Source organism: Rhipicephalus microplus, chromosome X (genome assembly GCF_043290135.1).
Source record: "Rhipicephalus microplus isolate Deutch F79 chromosome X, USDA_Rmic, whole genome shotgun sequence".
Taxonomy (NCBI): Eukaryota; Metazoa; Arthropoda; class Arachnida; order Ixodida; family Ixodidae; genus Rhipicephalus; species Rhipicephalus microplus.
Genome location: NC_134710.1, coordinates 506,936,967 through 506,955,223, shown reverse-complemented (window position 1 = coordinate 506,955,223; position 18,257 = coordinate 506,936,967). Strand labels below are relative to the sequence as shown.

The 18,257-nt window shown below is 47.4% G+C and overlaps 1 protein-coding gene across 1 annotated transcript; it reads right to left on the bottom strand.

Annotated features, from left to right (window-relative positions):
- Nucleotides 1-5,324: 5,324 nt before the first annotated feature.
- On the bottom strand, nt 5,325-17,582 carry LOC119160733 (uncharacterized). Its single transcript, XM_037412937.2, has 2 exons — nt 17,243-17,582; nt 5,325-6,231 (listed from the first exon to the last, which is right to left on the bottom strand). Exons 1-2 carry the CDS (start codon nt 17,446-17,448, stop codon nt 5,823-5,825), a joined length of 615 nt encoding a protein of 204 aa, XP_037268834.1. The 5' UTR covers nt 17,449-17,582; the 3' UTR covers nt 5,325-5,822.
- Between the last annotated feature and the right edge of the window lie 675 nt (nt 17,583-18,257).

Genomic DNA, 18,257 nt, shown 5'->3' with positions numbered 1-18,257 from the left:
ACATGATGACTAGCATTGAAGAGATTGTGTCTCGCTGCCTTACACCCTTCTTAATTGAGATTCTGTCGCTTTCTTTGTGGAGAACTATGGGGACTGTGGATCCTCTGTAGATTTCTCCCAATGTGTTCATGTAGGGTTCTTTGATGCCCTGATTCCGTACACTCTAGCGCAAAAAGGTGTTAGAAGGGTTTGTGGTTCGTCTTTTTCGTGACTAATGGGGCTGCCACAACCATTAATTTTTTTAAGGACTAACGGCACCGGGTCTAACAGTTAGTCCCCACAGATGAGTTCAAGCGACTAACACTTAGTCCTCACACTTACACTTTAGTGAGTAACCATTAGTCCCACAATTCACCTCAAGGGGCTAACATTTAGTCCTCACAATTGCACCTTATAGAGCAACTGTTAATTCCCAAATTTACACCTTACCGGGCAACCGTTAGTCCTCACAGTTGCACCTTGCCGGATGAATGGTTGATCCACTGAAATACTTCAATCTGACGAACTTTTTCTCCCCAATTCAAACATGTTTTTTTGTTTATTTTCCGCCAGGCCTAATACTTTTTTCGCCTGTTTTTCTGCGCAGTGAGCAACGAATTGTGCAGAAAAGAACACGCGAAAAAGTAGTTAGCCGCATATGTGTAACTGCTTTCGCAGTCATGGTAACAACGAAAGAGAAAAGTGAGACATCGAAATCTTTTATTTTTCTACATACACATGAATTTTCTTCATTCTGCTAAATGAATTCCTTATGAAGTGTACAAGCCCAGTCTCGTTGTCAAATCTTGTTTACTCCTTGGGGAGCTCCTCCGACGGAAGCGATAGATGACAGGCATTGCAGACGCCAGCGCATGCAGCCTTCTGCCTGTTGTGTTCCCACGGCTGCACATACAATAATATAATAAAAATAGTTAGACACACGTGGCAGAACATGAAGATGCACGCATATGATAAATACAATCATGGTAATATAAAAAAAGCGGTAAAATATGACAAAAATAGTCCTGAAGGAGCGACGTCGTTCAGGTCGAGCAAGCGAACGCGAGACCAAACATGGCATTGCACGCGGAGTGTCTGCCGCCAGCGAACTTCGAACAGGAAAGCGAGCGTACGCTTTGCCGCCACCATAAACAGCGCCGAGCTGGTTTGGAGCTAGCGCCGAAGAAATCGACGGTAATGTGGCCCTTTTCCACAAACTCGAGCGGGTGCAGCGCGCAATAGCGAGTCCGCCGCCGCGGTCAGCGGACGTGTTTTCGACAAATGCCAACACAGCGACGAGGTCTCAGCCAAATATCGTCAACCCGGAGCTCATCGCGGCGGCGAATACAGGCGAGCACTCGATGAGCGAGCGTACGGGAGGCCAACAGCAATGGCGGCCAATTTCCAGGTGGACGCAAAGCACAGGCGAGCACTCGATGAGCGAGCGTACGGGAGGCCAACGGCAATGGCGGCCAATTTCCAGGTCGACGCAAAGCACAGGCGAACTGCAGACGCCGAAGCTGACGTTCGCGATGCATTTCATGCGTGCGATATACAACATGACCTAGCCCGTTGCCGGCAAGCGCGATCCGTATCGCACACGCGACAAGTAGAGTAGAATAAAGAATGATAACTACTTGCCTTAGAATCCAGCGCTGTTTTATGCCCTGAGTCGGACTTGAGTATAATATCCGATAGACCTGTTGACTTCTCGGCCGCCATATTGGCCTCCCCAACTGTTGCTGTCGTGTGTCTGTTGTGACTATCTTGAAGCCAGAGATATACAGCGCAGCATGGCGACGTATCGAGGCATCTCCAGACTTCATGGGTGCAGCGAAACGCAAAAGCAGCAGCCCACGCTCATTCGAGCGTATACACAAGCACCACGTCGTCATTTTCAGATCGTCGAATCCAGGCGACCGTGGTCGAGCACTCCGAGCGCGACGTACAACAAACCGTAACGGGCAAAATACGGGGAAAGACTGAGCCAGCATAAGAGGAGAAGGACATGTGTTTTGTGAAGATGGACGGGTGGTCACCTTGGCAACGCTTCTCGCACTGCCTGCAATGCTTGGGCGGTGCATCCCAGGGGAGACTAATGGTTTCGGACCGCACACTTCCCTCTGTGGTTGCTCCTCAGTGGTCTATTCGTTCATCGCGCGTGCCAATTGGGCTCCGTTACTCCTTTTTCGAGTAATTTTGCCTTAGAGTGTAGTGCCTGCATTACTGCTGAAGTCTCAACTGAGACAAACACCTTCTCGTAATCTATAAAAGCTATATATAAGGACTGACTGTATTTAGCGCATTTCTTTATTACCTGATTGAAAGTATGAATATGGTCTATTGTAGAGTCACCGGTACGAAATCCTGCTCAGTCCTTTGGCTGATTAAACTCTAATATCGTCTTAATTCTATTAGCTATTATTTTTGTAAATAGTTTGTGGAGAACAGAGAGTAAGCTTATCGGCCTGTTATTTTTCACGTCCTTGACGTCTCCTTTCTTATGAACTAAGATGATGTTGGTGTTCTTCCAAGATTCTGGTACCCTTTCCGTCAAGAGATTCTTTGTGTATAAGGTGGCTCATTTTTCTATCACAATTTCTCCACCATCTTTCTGGAGATTCGTTGTTACTTTATCCTCACCAGGGGCTTTGCCTTTTTGTATTCTTTCTAGGGCTGTCCTTACTTCCCCGGTCGTTACTGGTAGGCTATCAGATTCTACCAGACTATTTTAGTTTCTCACAATTTCATACTAGTTCTTAGAATAGAGAACAATAAAAAGATATCCAATCAGTTCAGTAAGAGCACAAACAGCCGCACTACCTTGGGGCCCTTCACTATAAGCAGAGTTGTGTTAAAACACACCACCGCACTATTACAGCATTGCGGTTGTACTAATTGCCTTGATGCGGTAGTGTCCCTATACGTGGTTTCAATTGTGGTGGTGAAAATTTACTAACCTAAGCAGTACTTCAGTACATTTCGCGGTGGGGAAGGTCAGACAAAGGCTCCGTGGAGGCTGTTACTCAGCGAGCCGGGTCCGTCAGCGAGAACAGCAACTCCATTGATCGTCTAGGTTCTCGCTGGCCAGCGGCTTCTCCCAACGCTTCATTGTGGAATATTGCCCAACATGATTCTCTCTTTAAAATAGGCAACAATACAAAAACACCATTGAAAGCAGAAAAGGAAGAGAAAAATTTACTTGGTCATTGCTATTCGAACTGAAGTCACACACCAACAACGCATGTTGCACACCAAGAAGGCACACGTACACGACGCCTCGAAAGATTAACACGGCAGGGCTGTTCACCAACTGGCACAAACATCCGCATTGTTTTCTTGCAAATAAGTACACTTGCGGCTCCTTCAGAGATGTAACGTTAAGATTGAAGCATAACCTGAAAATAAAATTATACTAATAGGAGTTTGAAATGACGACGTGAGGCCCGACCACTTCCCAACTGCGCGTCATCACCCCACTACGCCACCAAAACAGCTGGGTGATGGCGTCTCAAACAACAACAAATTGAAGGTAACAGACCCCCTCATTTTTACTCTTATATTACGGTGTCGCACCCCCTCACCTTAGTCATTGCTTTACGGTGACGGTTCCCGTCGTCATAGAAACATTCCTACTATGACGGGCCTCCTGACTGTTACGATCTCACTACACTGATCGGCCACGTCACCGTAATCACGACTACACTACACTTGCGGGCCCCCTAACTTTACCAAAAGTACTGCGCTGAAAGGCCCCATCACTGTGGTGACGATTACACTACGCTGACGGGCCTCCTCACTCTAATGATAGCACTGCGTTGACGGCCCTTCATGGCCTATAAAATCGGTTGATGCCGCAACATCATTCGTAGAAAAGATTTCATTTTACGATGCTTCCTTGACTTCACCAAGCTTTCTCTGCATTGATTTGTGCTGCTAGGTGGCAATAAAATGTCTCCAAATCAGTATCATTATTTCATGTCCCGATTTCTCACATCAGTGATTTGCGTCTAGGATGTAAACGCACAGGCAAAAGGATGGAAGAATGTGCTCAGGTTATAAAATCCAACTACGGTCGTCTGTTGTCTCTATATGCGTGACCGGAGCCAGCCTATTTTCGCTGAGCAGGATTGGAACACGCGATGCTCCACACAAAAATAGTATCTGAAACAACTTCAATGGATTGTTCGTAGTACAGGCACCAAAACCTTAATTGCAGTATCATCGCGTCTCGATTATGGTTTGTTGTAGACTGCTATTTACTACCACGTTGGCAGCGCTTGTCTTATGCGCTAATAAGTGGACATAGCCCAGTGCTCATTATCATGTTTGAGTCAAGCGATGGAATGAATTTACAATGCTAGAGGACTACTCTTTGTTTGTGGCAAAACTTCCATATCATGGACTAAAAGGCTCTTCCAATTGTTTGTAAAGAGTGACGGCCAGTGAAGCCGGGAGTTTTCGCTCCAGTTCAAATTTTTTACAACCTCAAATTTCAAAAACACCGTCAAACACGTGTTTTATACGACGCCAATAGATGTCTGTATGACTGAAGGTACCTCGAAGTAAGTGCCACCTCCCCAGTGAGCGACATTTGTCCATGTGAGAACAATACTGGATCCTGGTCTTTGACACGGACGCTGGTTGTTTTAGGGCCTAGGCTTGTTCAACATCCATCGATGTAGCGGTGTCGGCACTCGTATAAAAGTACCATAATAGTACTGGCTTTTAATTACCCATCAATTTAAGCGTATAACTGTGACAAAACACTGTAAAGGCCTACAAGCACAACCTTTTATCCAGAGTCGGCGACTTCAACGTAGACAATATAGACCTTAGGACGTCGCTGCACCACTCGTCCTTATTCACTTCGTGGAGATGCCCGTCTTTTAAGCTGGCGTGTTACACACGCACGTAAAAGTGCAAAAATAATAAGCTTTCGTTGGCCAACACCGACATTATGTTGAAGGAGTTTGTCATAGCACGCGTCGCAATGCTCCGGATAATCACAACATGGCGTTTCTGTTGAAGTAGCTGCCACTCTAAATTTATTTAGGTTAGTACATTCTCTTCGTAGCACTTTACGGCTTCGCTGGAATAAAAATGTATTCATTTACTCGTGTTGTGGTAGATTTCTCCACGGATGCACAGTGAAATATCACTGTCGCCCCATGAACAAAAACTTTATAAAGTTATCAACAGTAGGCATTCTCAATTATGGTCACTGTGAATATTAAACATCCATAGCATAAAAAGTTGTTCAAATACAGCTTATATTCGGGAAATTAAATCCGATACCCGTTCATTTCCGCCAGTGTTTTTCATTCATTTCAGGGCTGCAAAAGTAAGCAAAGTAACAACGACATTTTTATTCAAAAAACAGGAACAAGCTCACATTAAAAGCAGGTCGAACGCATTCTTGGTCCTTCATAAGCTCACCCAAAACCTTTCAACAGCAGGAGAAACGACCACTTTCAAAATGCGCGAATAGTGAAAACAGTAGGGGAATGTTCACTACAGCTATACTATAGCGATAACAACTCAGGCATAATATATCAGGTAGGGGAACTCTACAATTTACCAAGAGACGAGTGTCTGTGTGGAAGGCCTGATGACCTGTCCTAGAGGAGTACATAAAATTTCCTAGTAGCATGAGTCACCGCAAAAAGCACGTATGACGAAAAGAGGAATTTGTGTCCTCTCGAGTCTTCACTAATGTGCCGTGAGAGCAGGTGCAAACTCGTTCCGGGGTTAGTGTGGCTTCTCTCCAATGGACAACGCTGTGCAGACCCAGCTGCCACCTCGGGCTCATCGCGTACCTATCTCAAGATGACACAGCCACTTCACCTCTCGGCAAGCGAGTTTTCTGCCGACGAATGGGTCCAGGTGGAAGCTGACAACATGGTAGACGCTGGCCGCGAATCGGGTCTCGAGATCTTCAGTCGTAGCTCGGGAGTCCTCTCCAGCGTGACGTCATTGGCATCAATATCCGTGGGAATCAGGAGGCCTCCGAGTAGTTCTTCTTTGCTGTATTTACCTCCACCGCTGATAACTTTCTCAGTTCGCCCCGCCACAGATATGTTGCCATCCTTCACTCTGACGTGTACATCGTCGGGTCGGAACTGCTTGACGTCTACGTCATAAATGACAACCTTGTCTCCTTCATCGTCGTTAGTGTCTGCTCTGGCATCCCCGGACAGTCTCTTGCGGAGTGTCGGAAAGTTGCGGTCGATGAAATTGGGCTCCAGGTACCTGGGCGTGAGAGAACGGTGGAAATATCTCCATGTTATTATAAACTACCGATGATTGGAATGTACGAAAGGAGGTTGAAGGTTTCAAAAATAGGTTGTCAGGGATCATAGGCTGGCGAGGATCATGAGTCAACTCTCTCGAACTCACTCAGACTCATATGAAATCATGAGTCTGAGTCTGAGGTATAGTCTGGGTGAGTAATATTTAGGTGAGTGTCAGTCCGAGTGAGCCCGGTTGACGATAACTTTAGTGTGTAAGTCCGAGTGAGTCCCACTCGGGAAAACTTTGGTTTGTCTGAGACCGAGCGAATTCAAAGCACAAGATATATTTCTTGAGTGAGTCTGAGTACGTTCTACTCATGTTTGCCGACATATGGTCCTTTTCACTCCTCTTCAGCATTACTACCGCCCTTACGTAGATTCTTGTTTATTCTCACGTCTACTAATGAGTATTCCAAAACAGTATCGCTCATACACCATTTCAATATTTACAAATGGCATGTGTGAACGATGTAAGAAATTCTTTTACTCCCTCTTCACGAACTATTCGAAGGAAGCTCTTGATAAACTTAACTGATGCTTTCTACTCCAGTTCAATAAAAATGTTCTTGCTGCTTTGCAACCACTCATACATTGTATTCGAATGTACTATATCAAACGGCGCCAAGAAGAGCACCCATTACGAGAGCTTTGGTGTTAGAAAGCATAAGCGAAAAAGTTTTTTTTAGACTTACGGACTCATCAGGATTTACTTCGTTGAGATGCATGGAATTTTTTTTTCAGGAGTGACTTCTTTATGGCGCAATGCAGTAACTTGATACCTAAAGGTTGCAGCCTTAGCCTGCCGCCGAATTAAGGGGACTTTTGTGTAACTTAAGAAAGCCTGCTATCTACGCTTGAAATTAGGCGCCCAGTAAATTTGAGCTTCACGGAAAGGTCAACAAGGTGATGATGGACAGCGGCTCAAGTTTTTTTAAAAACGTTTTTGGGTAGGACAAAATTATTCCCGCTTTCCCGCTTTATCGACCTACCCACACTTTTTTAAAATTACCGAGTTTAGCGACACACTTTGATGTACTGCATTTGCACTTTACTTTTTCGGTAACTGTAACTGTAACGCGTTATTTTTTGTAGCACAAACAGTAACGTATTTAGTTGCTTTTTCTCGGGAACCCCCACAACAGTCAGCGACAATGGCCACTGCAACAGGAAGGTAGCATACACCTAAAAGAAGCGTAACCTGTGCGCGAAAGCTGAAACTTTTTTGTGCTCACATGACTTAGTGAGACAATGCTTGATGCATGACATGGCTACACCGCTTTTCAGAATACTACGCCGCGGTGGTCTAGTAGCTAAGGTACTCAGCTGCTGACCCACAGTTCACGGGATCGAATCCCGGCTGCATTTCCGATGGAGGCGGAAATGTCGGCCCGTGTGCTCAGATTTAGGTGCACGTTAAAGAACCCAAGGTGGTCAAAATTTTCGGAGCCCTCCACTGCGGCGTCTCTTATAGTCATATGGTGGTTTTGGGACGCATCAATCAATCGCTTTTAAAAATATACCCTACCTACCTACCTACCTACCTACCTACCTAACTACCTACCTATCTACCTACTTACCTACCTACCTACCTACCTACCTGTCTATCTATCTATCTATCTATCTATCTATCTATCTATCTATCTATCTATCTATCTATATATATATATATATATATATATATATATATATATATATATATATATATCTGTCTATCTATCTATCTATGACTGAGAGGCCATGATATTAGTTACATGAGAATCCAGTCACTTACGTCGTCAAACCAATTCCTCTTGAAACATGACACAGACCCGTACATCTCAGACTGCCGTAGGCGGGTATGTGTCACAAGTGGCTGACAGTTAATAAGTACCCAGGAACGGGGAGGACGTACCTTGGTAATATAATTTTGGGCGCGTGAACAAAAACCGACATTGTTGACCAGGTCAATGCAAAGAACAAGCATCAGGGTCACAGCACGGATACGCCAACCAGACGAATGGCATTCACATCATCGCTCTATAGAGTGCACTTCGGTTCACTAACAGTAATGTCCCTGTTCCAACGTGAGTGCTGGCGCTACGTCAGACCATGAATTACCTTTCAAATGACAGTGTAGTTGATGTTTCGGGCAAGACACGATGTCAACTACAACCTTTACAAAAATACATCGATCTCGCTAGAGTCACAACCCTTTTTAGACAATAATTGCGTGTAGACAAATACTCAATGACTCCTTCGCTTGAAACCGAATCCTACGTGGTGTGATATCTGCGGATTTTTTTTTCATTTTACATGAATGCCTCTAAAATAGTTTAGCTAGTTCAGCTCTCTGTCATTCTAAGCATGTTTTAGTTAGTTGTCGAGTGGCTATTGGTGCCAGAACTAAACTGTGACTTATAAGTCATAGTTTAGTTTCCATTTTAATGGAAAAGTCAAAAACGCACAAAGATTTCAAAGGCCGAGTGGAAGAAACAAATTCTTGCGAACAGCTGCACCAAACGTTTTTTAACCAAAGATAGACCAATTCGAAGCCCCACAGTTTTATTAAAAGTGTGTAAGCAAATTCACAGCATTTTGCTTTGCGAAAAGTGCTGCCAAACCTTAGTAGACGAAACAATCTGCAAGGTATAAATCATCGCGTTCCAAGAAAGAAATAATCTGATGGTGAAACTAGGACATGCTTCCTCTCTTTGGTTTACTCACGACACTCTAACAAACTGCGTGTCTAATCTATGCAAACTTTTTTATGGATGGGTACTGCAAAAGAGTACCCTTGCCCTTTTGTATTTTTAAAAACTAAACGTACAGTTCGACCTGTACGCATGAAAAAGGTTGAGTTGGTGCATTAGACCTTTCGTCACCTCATTATTTCACGTCAATATATACCAAAATGTGATTATAATTGTTCACCTGTTCAATTTTCTGGCTCCCATGCATCCTGTGCAAAATTGTCTATAGGTTCTCGACGTATTCTTTTGTATTCGTACGTGAGCATGGTTCCAAAGAAGGCTGTTATGACGTGCTAAGAAACCACAACGTTTATGCAGCCACTCTTTTGATATGTGGATCGCTCCGTCGGCATCTTCGACAACTGCGCCATTTCTACAACACGTAAGAAGTTGCAGTACGCAAAGTGAAACGACGCTGACCAACTCAACAATAGTAAAGAGCGTGGTTGACGTCATGTACTTTGTATAGGTAGCTTTATGAAGCTAGCCTACCTATGAAGGTATGGCTCGGTTCACGGGCTAAGTTAAAGTGATACACTGCGGCACATGCGACAAAGTTACATACTTCATCAGTTGACAAAAAAAGCATAGAATGCCTTTCACAAGAAAAGAACATTAATTTTGCTGATAATAGTTCAAGTTTTGCGCCTCATGCCAGATGTGGCCTTAGGCAAAAGGACCAGTAATCATGATGATGATGCTTGATGTTTTATGGCGCAAGAGCCATTTCATGGCCAAAAAGCGCAAGTTCATCTTAAACGAGATATGGACAAAAAGTGTGATAAGCGGCTGTATAAGGGCCTTAAAATTCCTCGCTCTAAGGCGGGTAGAAATATTAGAAGTAATAAAAACATGACCATGCCGTGAAAAGTGTGTGGTGTTATTGGATGACAAAAGTTTGTGATAATATTGTTACGAGGTTGGTTGCTTCTGAGCGAGATGTATTTGCAGAGTAAAAACTACAGGCAAGAGACACAATGGCTGATTGGCCCAGTCGCGCGCCTGTCAGTCGCACCTCTTCCTTTTCTTCCTCTCCGTAGCAGGACCCCCGGGCGTTGGAGCGCCGTCTCGGCGAGAGTCCGGAGAAGTGCGACAGAAGTAGGGTTTCAAGCGCGAAACATGGACAATGTCAACTAGTGACGAACTTGGTGACGTATTGGAGTGCAATGGCGCTATCTCGTAGGTTACGTCGCTAACTTGACGTAAGACTAGGTAGGGTCCGGCGTATCGGGACAAAAGTTTTTCGGAGAGACCTACACGACGACACGGTGACCAGAGGAGCACGTGGTCACCTGGGGCAAACGTTATATTTCGATGCCGGTGGTCGTAGCGGGCTTTTTGCATATCCTGTGACCTGGTGAGGCGAGACTGGGCAACTTGACGAGCCATGTGAGCCCGATCAATGGCTTCGCGCGCGTACTCGGAAGGAGATGGCACGAGAGGCAAGGTGGTTTCAAATGGCAATATGGGGTCGCGACCATATAAAAGATAAAAAGGCGAGAATCCCGCAGTGTCATGTCGAGAGGAGTTATATGCGAAGGTCACATAGGCCAACGTTGTATCCCAGTCTCGATGATCATCGGAGACGTACATCGAAAGCATCTCTGTGAGCGTGCGGTTGAGACGTTCAGTTAGGCCATTAGTTTGTGGGTGGTAGGCGGTAGATAGCTTATGGGCTGTAGCACACGATCGAAGGAGGTCATCGACAACTTTGGACAGGAAAGAGCGGCCGCGGTCCGTAAGCAGCTGTCGGGGTGCACCATGGTGTAAGATGACGTCATGAAGAAGAAAATCCGCGACGTCAGTGGCGCAACTGGTTGGCATGGCCTTTGTTATCGCGTAACGGGTCGCATAATCTGTGGCGACGGCAATCCATTTATTTCCTAGTGTCGTCGTCGGAAAAGGGCCAAGAAGGTCGAGTCCCACGCGATGAAATGGTTCAGAGGGGACTTCAATTGGGTGAAGATATCCAGCTGGCAGCAAAGAAGGTCTTTTCCGGCGCTGGCAGAGGTCGCAAGTGGCGACATATCGACGTACGCTGCGGTACAATCCAGGCCAGAAAAATCGACGTCGCACGCGGTCGTATGTGCGGGAAACGCCGAGGTGTCCCGCTGTTGGTGCGTCGTGAAGTTGTTGAAGTATGGCAGGCCGTAGATGACGAGGGATGACAAGCAGAAGCTCAGGGCCTTCAGTGGTGACGTTGCGGCGGTAGAGGATGCCGTCATGCAGCACGAACATACGGGATTCAGCGTCATGGTTGTCAGACTGGATGGCGTCGATGATAGTGCGCAATGACTCATCCCGTCGTTGTTCGATGCGCATATCGCTGACGTCTGTAAACGCCATTACTCTGCTCTCCAGGTCAGGCGCAACGGGATCAGGAGGATCTACCGGATATCGAGAAAGACAGTCTGCGTCCTTGTGCAAACGGCCAGACTTGTAGCTGACGCTAAACGAAAATTCCTGAAGCCTCAGAGCCCAGCGAGCCAGACGTCCAGTCGGGTCCTTCAGAGAAGTCAGCCAACAGAGGGCGTGGTGGTCCGTAACGACAGTGAAAATGCGACCATATAAATATGGCCGAAACTTGGCGACGGCCCAAACTAAAGCTAGACACTCTCTCTCGGTGATGGAATAATTCATCTCCTGGGGAGAAAGCAGGCGACTGGCGTAAGCTATCACGCACTGTCTACCGTGGTGCCGCTGAGCGAGAACTGCGCCGATACCGTGGCCACTGGCGTCGGTGCGAACCTCTGTGGCAGCAGAAGGATTAAAGTGGGCAAGTATGGGGGGCGTAGTTAGGTAGCCGATGAGAGCGGCGAACGCTTGAGCCTGCTCAGGGCCCCATGAGAATGTGGTATCCTTCTTCAGCAAATCTGTCAGTGGCCGGGCAACGTCAGCGAAGTTTTTCACAAAACGGCGAAAGTAGGAACATAAGCCGACGAAGCTACGGACGTCGGATGTAGAACGGGGTACTGGAAAGCTACGGACGACGCGGATCTTTTCGGGATCTGGTTGGACACCATCGGCGTTTACAATATGGCCCAGAATGGCAATCTGACGGTGACCAAATTGACACTTCTTGGAATTGAGTTGTAGCCCAGCTGTTCTGAAGACTGCGAGAATTGCAGCGAGACGGGTCAGGTGGCTATCGAAAGTAGATGAAAAGACTATCACATCGTCTAGGTAACAAAGACAAGTAGACCACTTGTAACCACGCAGGAGAGAGTCCATCATTCGTTCGAATGTGGCAGGGGCGTTACATAGTCCAAAAGGCATGACCTTAAACTGGTATAAACCATCTGGTGTAATGAAGGCCGTCTTCTCGCGGTCCATTTCATCGACAGAAATCTGCCAGTAGCCGGACCGGAGATCTATAGACGAGAAGTATGTAGCCCCGTGTAGGCAGTCCAACGCGTCATCGATGCGTGGTAGCGGGTACACGTCTTTTCGTGTGATCTTGTTTAGGTGGCGATAGTCAACGCAGAAGCGCCAGGTACCATCTTTTTTCTTCACAAGGACGACAGGGGAGGCCCAAGGACTACTTGATGGTTCTATGACACCTTTGTTGAGCATTTTGTCCACTTCTGCTTGGATAACTCTACGCTCAGTGGGGGAGACACGATAGGGGCGTCGGCGAATAGGACTGGCGTCACCAGTATTTATACGGTGCTGAACAGTGGATGTTTGCCCTAGAGGTCTGTCGTCGAAAGAAAAAATGTCGGTATATGATGCGAGAAGGCGATGGATGTCATTGGCTTGCGCAGGGTTGAGGTCGGGTGCAATCATCTTCGAGAAACGATCTGGCCGAGAACAGGTGCTGTTCGCTACTGGAGACTGAAGTAAATCAATCTCGGTGGTGAGCGCTGCTATTTCGAATTCGTCAGCATTAGATACGCTGGCCAAGAACATGCCACGAGGAAGCACTTGAGGGCACAAGCTGAAATTGAGAAGTGGAAGCGAGGTACAATTGTCAGTAACAGTCACAAGCGTATGGGGAATGGCAATGTTGCGGCTCAAGAGGACGTCGGCGAGAGGAAGGAGGACATATTGACCATCGGGAACTTGGGGCTGTGCGGTCAAAACGACGAAGGTGGCTGCCTGAGCTGACAGCCGCACATCCTGAAGAGAGCACAGGCGCGGCGGGGCAGTGGGGGGGTCAGCGACTATCTGAGGCAACTCTAGCTGAAGAACGCCTGTAGCACAATCGATCAGAGCAGAATGATTCGACAAGAAGTCCAGGCCTAGGATAATGTCATAAGGGCAGTGGTCAATCACGGCTAAAATGACAGAAGTAGTGTGGTCCTTTATACGTAAGCGGGCAGTGCACAGACCGAGAACCATCGGCGTGCCGCCATCGGCCACACGGAGCATTTGTGCAGCCGCTGGTGTCAGAACTTTCTTTAAACGTGTGCGTAGGCTTGAACTCATGACCGAAATGCTTGCGCCGGTGTCGACAAGTGCTTGTACAGGTTCGCCGTCTACTTTAACGTCTATTACACTTCGTCTGGTGGGAACGGAAAGAGGATTTGCTGCGGAAGTCGTCAATGCAGCACCACCTCCGGGGGCTGCATTTCTCAGTTTTCCGAGACAACGCGGCCGGAAGCCACGGGGGACGAGAAGCGCCGTGGCTGCGGCGAACGGGACGATGGGCGACGTGTTTGCGGCGATCGAGACTGGTGCCCACGTGGTGAAGGCGAGCGGCTGTACCAAGTGTTCCGAGAATGGTCAATGGCATTGGGCTCTTCGGCAGGTGGAAAGGTGCGGGCGGTATCGTCGAAACGGGTCATATTGGTCGTTGCGCGATGTGCCGAGGACCATGTGTTGCGGCAGTAACGGGCAATATGTCCAACGCGGTGGCAGTTGAAACATATAGGGCGGTCATCTGCAGTTCGCCACTCAGCCGGGTTGCGAGTACGTGGAGAAGACCGTCGGTCGGAGAAGGGCATCACGAAAGGGCGTTCGCTGACTCTAGGCGCGGTGACATGGCACACGGAATGCACTCCGATGTTTTCAAGCTCCCGGCGCACGATGGCTTGAACAAGAGGAACAGTAACAGGAGTGGCATCGGTACTGCGCGAATAGAACGCCGAGGGCGCCATAGCTTCCAGTTCACGACGAACAATGCGTGTAAGGTCTCCCGGCGGCGATGCACGTTGTGGTGTTGACTGGTCCTCGCAAGTAGATGTTGCAGCGGTGTTTGGGAGTCGAGCGAATGTTTGTAGAATGCGGCGACTTTTCACTTGCTCGAACTGACGACACTCTTTGATGATCGCGTCTACGGTGGAACAGCCCTTGCACATCAGGAGATTGAACGCGTCGTCGGCAATCCCTTTCAGAACATGTCCCACCTTGTCACCTTCTGTCATGTCGCTTTCGGCCTTTCGGCAGAGGGCCAGCACGTCTTGAATGTAAGCGAGGTATGACTCCGTAGGGGATTGGGCACGGCAGGCCAATTCCTTTTTGGCGGCGATCTTCCGACTGGCGGTTTTGCCAAACACCTCCCGCATCTTTGCTTTGCATTGGTCCCAGCTTGTGAGTTCTTCTTCATTGTTCTCATACCACACCTTGGCCGTGCCTCTCAAATAGAACAGCACATTAGCCAACTGAAGTGTGGGATCCCATCTGTTCGGCACACTCACTCGTTCAAACATGGCCAGCCAATCGTCAACGTCGACGCCATCGGTTCCGCAGAATGTACCGGGATCCTTGAGAGGCGTGAAAACGTACGGTTGCGACGCCATGTTCGTCGGAGACGCTGACGTTGACGCGGAGGGCTGAGCATTGGCCATGGCTGGAAGGGCGATGCGACGTCCGCTGCGGAGCTCCGTTGCCTGATGGTTACCCAGCACCTCTCACCAATATGTTACGAGGTTGGTTGCTTCTGAGCGAGATGTATTTGCAGAGTAAAAACTACAGGCAAGAGACACAATGGCTGATTGGCCCAGTCGCGCGCCTGTCAGTCGCACCTCTTCCTTTTCTTCCTCTCCGTAGCAATATAAACGATGATGAACATGTATGGCTTTAGCACAAGTGCCTCCATCATTCACACCCTTGCATCCAAGGGCCGTGAGGCAAGTGTAGCCACCGCAGCGGACACCTCTCGAGAGAGGTCATGCTACGGAATGCCCGGGTATATAATATTAAAAGTATGAACTTCTCTAAAAAAAGCTAATAAGGACTTATGTGTAAAAAGTGGTTCCCTACTGACGCACATTGTAGGATGAAGTGTTATCTGTTGAGGGTAGGGTAACGGAAAGTGCTGTCTTCTCAGCGTGTCTAATTCTTTACACTGGATTAGAATGTGAAGTATGGTGAGTGTTTCTCCACATGTATCACACAAAGGTGGATCGCCCTTTAGACAAAACAAATGAATGTGCTATGTGTGTATGTCCTGTTCTTAACCTTGTAAGGATTACTTCGGTGTGGCGTGAGTTTGATACTGACGGCCAATGACCAGGTTGCGGCTTGATGACATGCTATTTGCGTGTGTGCCCCATGTGTGTAAGCCCCATGTGCAATTGTGTGTGCCCCATGTGCTCTGCCAAAAGCCACTGAGCTTTCGTTTTAGAAAAGGTTTCCAGTCGAGTGCAGGATCTGGTATAGATGTATTGGAAGTGGTTTTGTTGGCGGATCCTGCTAGCTAGTCCACCAGGACGTTGCCTTGAATTTCTTGGTGTCCTGCAACCCAGCAGACTACAACACGCTGCTTAGATGAGTAGGCTGTGCAAAAGAGTGAATAAAGCGAGACGAAGACAGCGATTTTGTGTTTTTAAGAGTTTTCAGAGCTTTTAATACGCTTAGGAAATTTTTATATATTATTGACTTCTGTAGTTTTATTTCTTTAATGTGTTTAACGGCCGCTAGTATCGCATAAGCTTCGGCGGTGAAAATGCTTGTATGAGAGTGCAGAACGCCGGCTTCCGAAAACGATGAGTTAACGGCTGCGTACGAGACAGAAGTGTCGGACTTATAGGCATCCGTAAAGTACTCAGCACATGCGTATTTATGTTGTAGTTCTAAGAAGTATGTCTAAATATGTGCAATTGGCGCATGCTTTGTAACCTCTAAGAAAGACAAGTTGCAATCTATCGCCTGCCACTGCCACGTTGGGAGGCATACTGCGGGAGCCACCAAACGGTGCTCAAGTGGCACACCGGTTTCCTTCGCTAGGCCCCTCACACGGAGTGAGTAGAGCTGTCTCATAGAAGGCCGTTTCTCAAACACAGCAAGGCTTGACATGTCATTAATGGTGGAATGTTATGGGTGATTCTCGTCTGCATTCACATTAAGATAATACTTAAAAGACATGTAACATCTCTGTAGGTAGAGCAACCATTCGTTTGATTCCACGTACAGGCTTTTCATGGGGCAAGTGGGGAAAGCACCCGTGGAGAGACAGATGCCTGGATGATGAACAGGGTGAAGCATTTTAAGGGCAGAAGGTGTCGCAGACTGATATGCTATTGCCCCATAGTCTAGGCGGGTACGTACGAGGCTTTTATACATATTCATTAAACAGTTCTTGTCGCTTCCCCACGTAGTGCATGATAACACTTTGAGAATGTTCATAGCTTTTATGTACTTGTTTTTTTAAATATTTGATGTGTGGTATGAAGGTTAGCTTGGTGTCTATGATTAGGCCTAAGAATTTCTGTTCAGTATTAACAGAAAGACGTTGCCCATGCAGCTGAATATTGGGTTCTGAATAAATGCCTTTCTTTCTGGAGAACAAGACACACGTGCTTTTCTGTGCATTCAGTCGGAACCCGTTTTCTTCGGCCCATTTGGATACTTTGTTCAAACCAAGCTGAATCTGCCACTCGCACATGGCCAGATTACAAGATTTGAAACCAAGCTGGACGTCATCGACATATGTACAATAAAACATATTGCGAGGAATGCACAAGCACAAAGCATTCATTGTAAGGTTAAAAAGTGTGCAACTAAGTACAGCACCTTGCAAAAGGACAAGTAAGTATATAGGGAATCCCGCTCAATCACCGTGTGAGCACTCTCTTGTCCGACGGCCCCAGAAACTCACGGCCACCCTTGAACTTAGGAGCCCCTTAACTCCTACTTCTGCGCGCGTGAACGACGCACCTCGTGTTGAAGAGGTGTGCAGTTATGTGCCTCGTAAAGATAGCTGTATTGAACAAAGCTATATGACAGAGCCGCAAAAATTTTGCGCTTGTGGGTATTTGTTTTCATTAAGAAGCTCCGCAACCACAATGAAGTAATTACCTGCTGCATTGTGGGAAATCTTCAATGAACTCCTCCCACTCTCGCTGCAGTGGGTCTTCATCCAGTGGAACCAGAGGCTCTTTGCGCTCGACCATCTGAAAAATGTGGCATGAGCCTGCCAGTTGCTGCTTGCCGGGAAAGTGTCTCTTGCCGTCGAAAACGATGGGGATAATTGCCTCGTGCGGAATGCTGTTGTTGTCAGCCATAACCAGTACTTGCTCGTAGACTCTCGGGGCGTCAGATGTGGGCAGCGCGTGATGGCAAGTACCTTACTCGAATGATGCTGGGCCGAGCTGGCGTTCCTGCAGGATTGAGTGTTTCCCGTGAGCGTCACCAGTGAAGTCTTGGATGTTTTCTCTGAGACCTTGGCACACCCTTCGAGTCCTCGGGGTGACAATGACGCAGCTGGCAAGCCCGTACTTTCTCACCCGCCGCGATGTGAGCGCGTCCCCCTGATTTCTCCTGGGTCTGAAAACAAGGTTGTCGGTGTTGTCGACTCTGGTTGCTCTTTGGCCGATGTTATGGCACCACAGGTAAAGCAAGAGTCTCGCTTGGCGTTTTAAATAGACTCTCAGCAGGTGGAAGTGACGTCGCTGGTCGGGAGAGTGGGACGGGGTCGACGGCGACATAAAATGTGCGTGCATGTGTTTGTACACACCTTCCATCACGCCAAACGTGTGTGGGTTGAACGCGCGTGCGAAAGGGAATCAAAGCGACACAGAGAGAGAAAACACCTCCCAAGTGTGAGAAAAAATAGCAGAGGTCGGTTTGCGTGGCGCACGAAAAATCCCGAATTAGAATCGCAGCCACGTATTACCTCAGCCGTGGTTGTAAAGAGGATGTCAGGCAAGAAAGGCAGGGGTGGGTGTGTCAGGCCTTTGCACACCGATCATTACGACGCACACTGGCAGGTGTTTTCTTTCTTTTTTGTTGTTCAAAATGCACCGTCTGCTTCGGTTCTCTTTCCACCTAAGCCAGCAGGCCGGATTTCCCTTTATTTTTCTTGGCACATAAA

What these genes read in the sequence shown, in the direction of transcription:
- LOC119160733 (XM_037412937.2), bottom strand. Translation starts at nt 17,448, where the DNA reads ATGGCTGACAACAACAGCATTCCGCACGAGGCAATTATCCCCATCGTT. An exon ending in GATTTCCCACAATGCAGCAG is followed by an intron (nt 6,232 to 17,242) that starts GTAATTACTTCA and finishes TCTCACGCCCAG; the next exon opens with GTACCTGGAGCCCAATTTCA.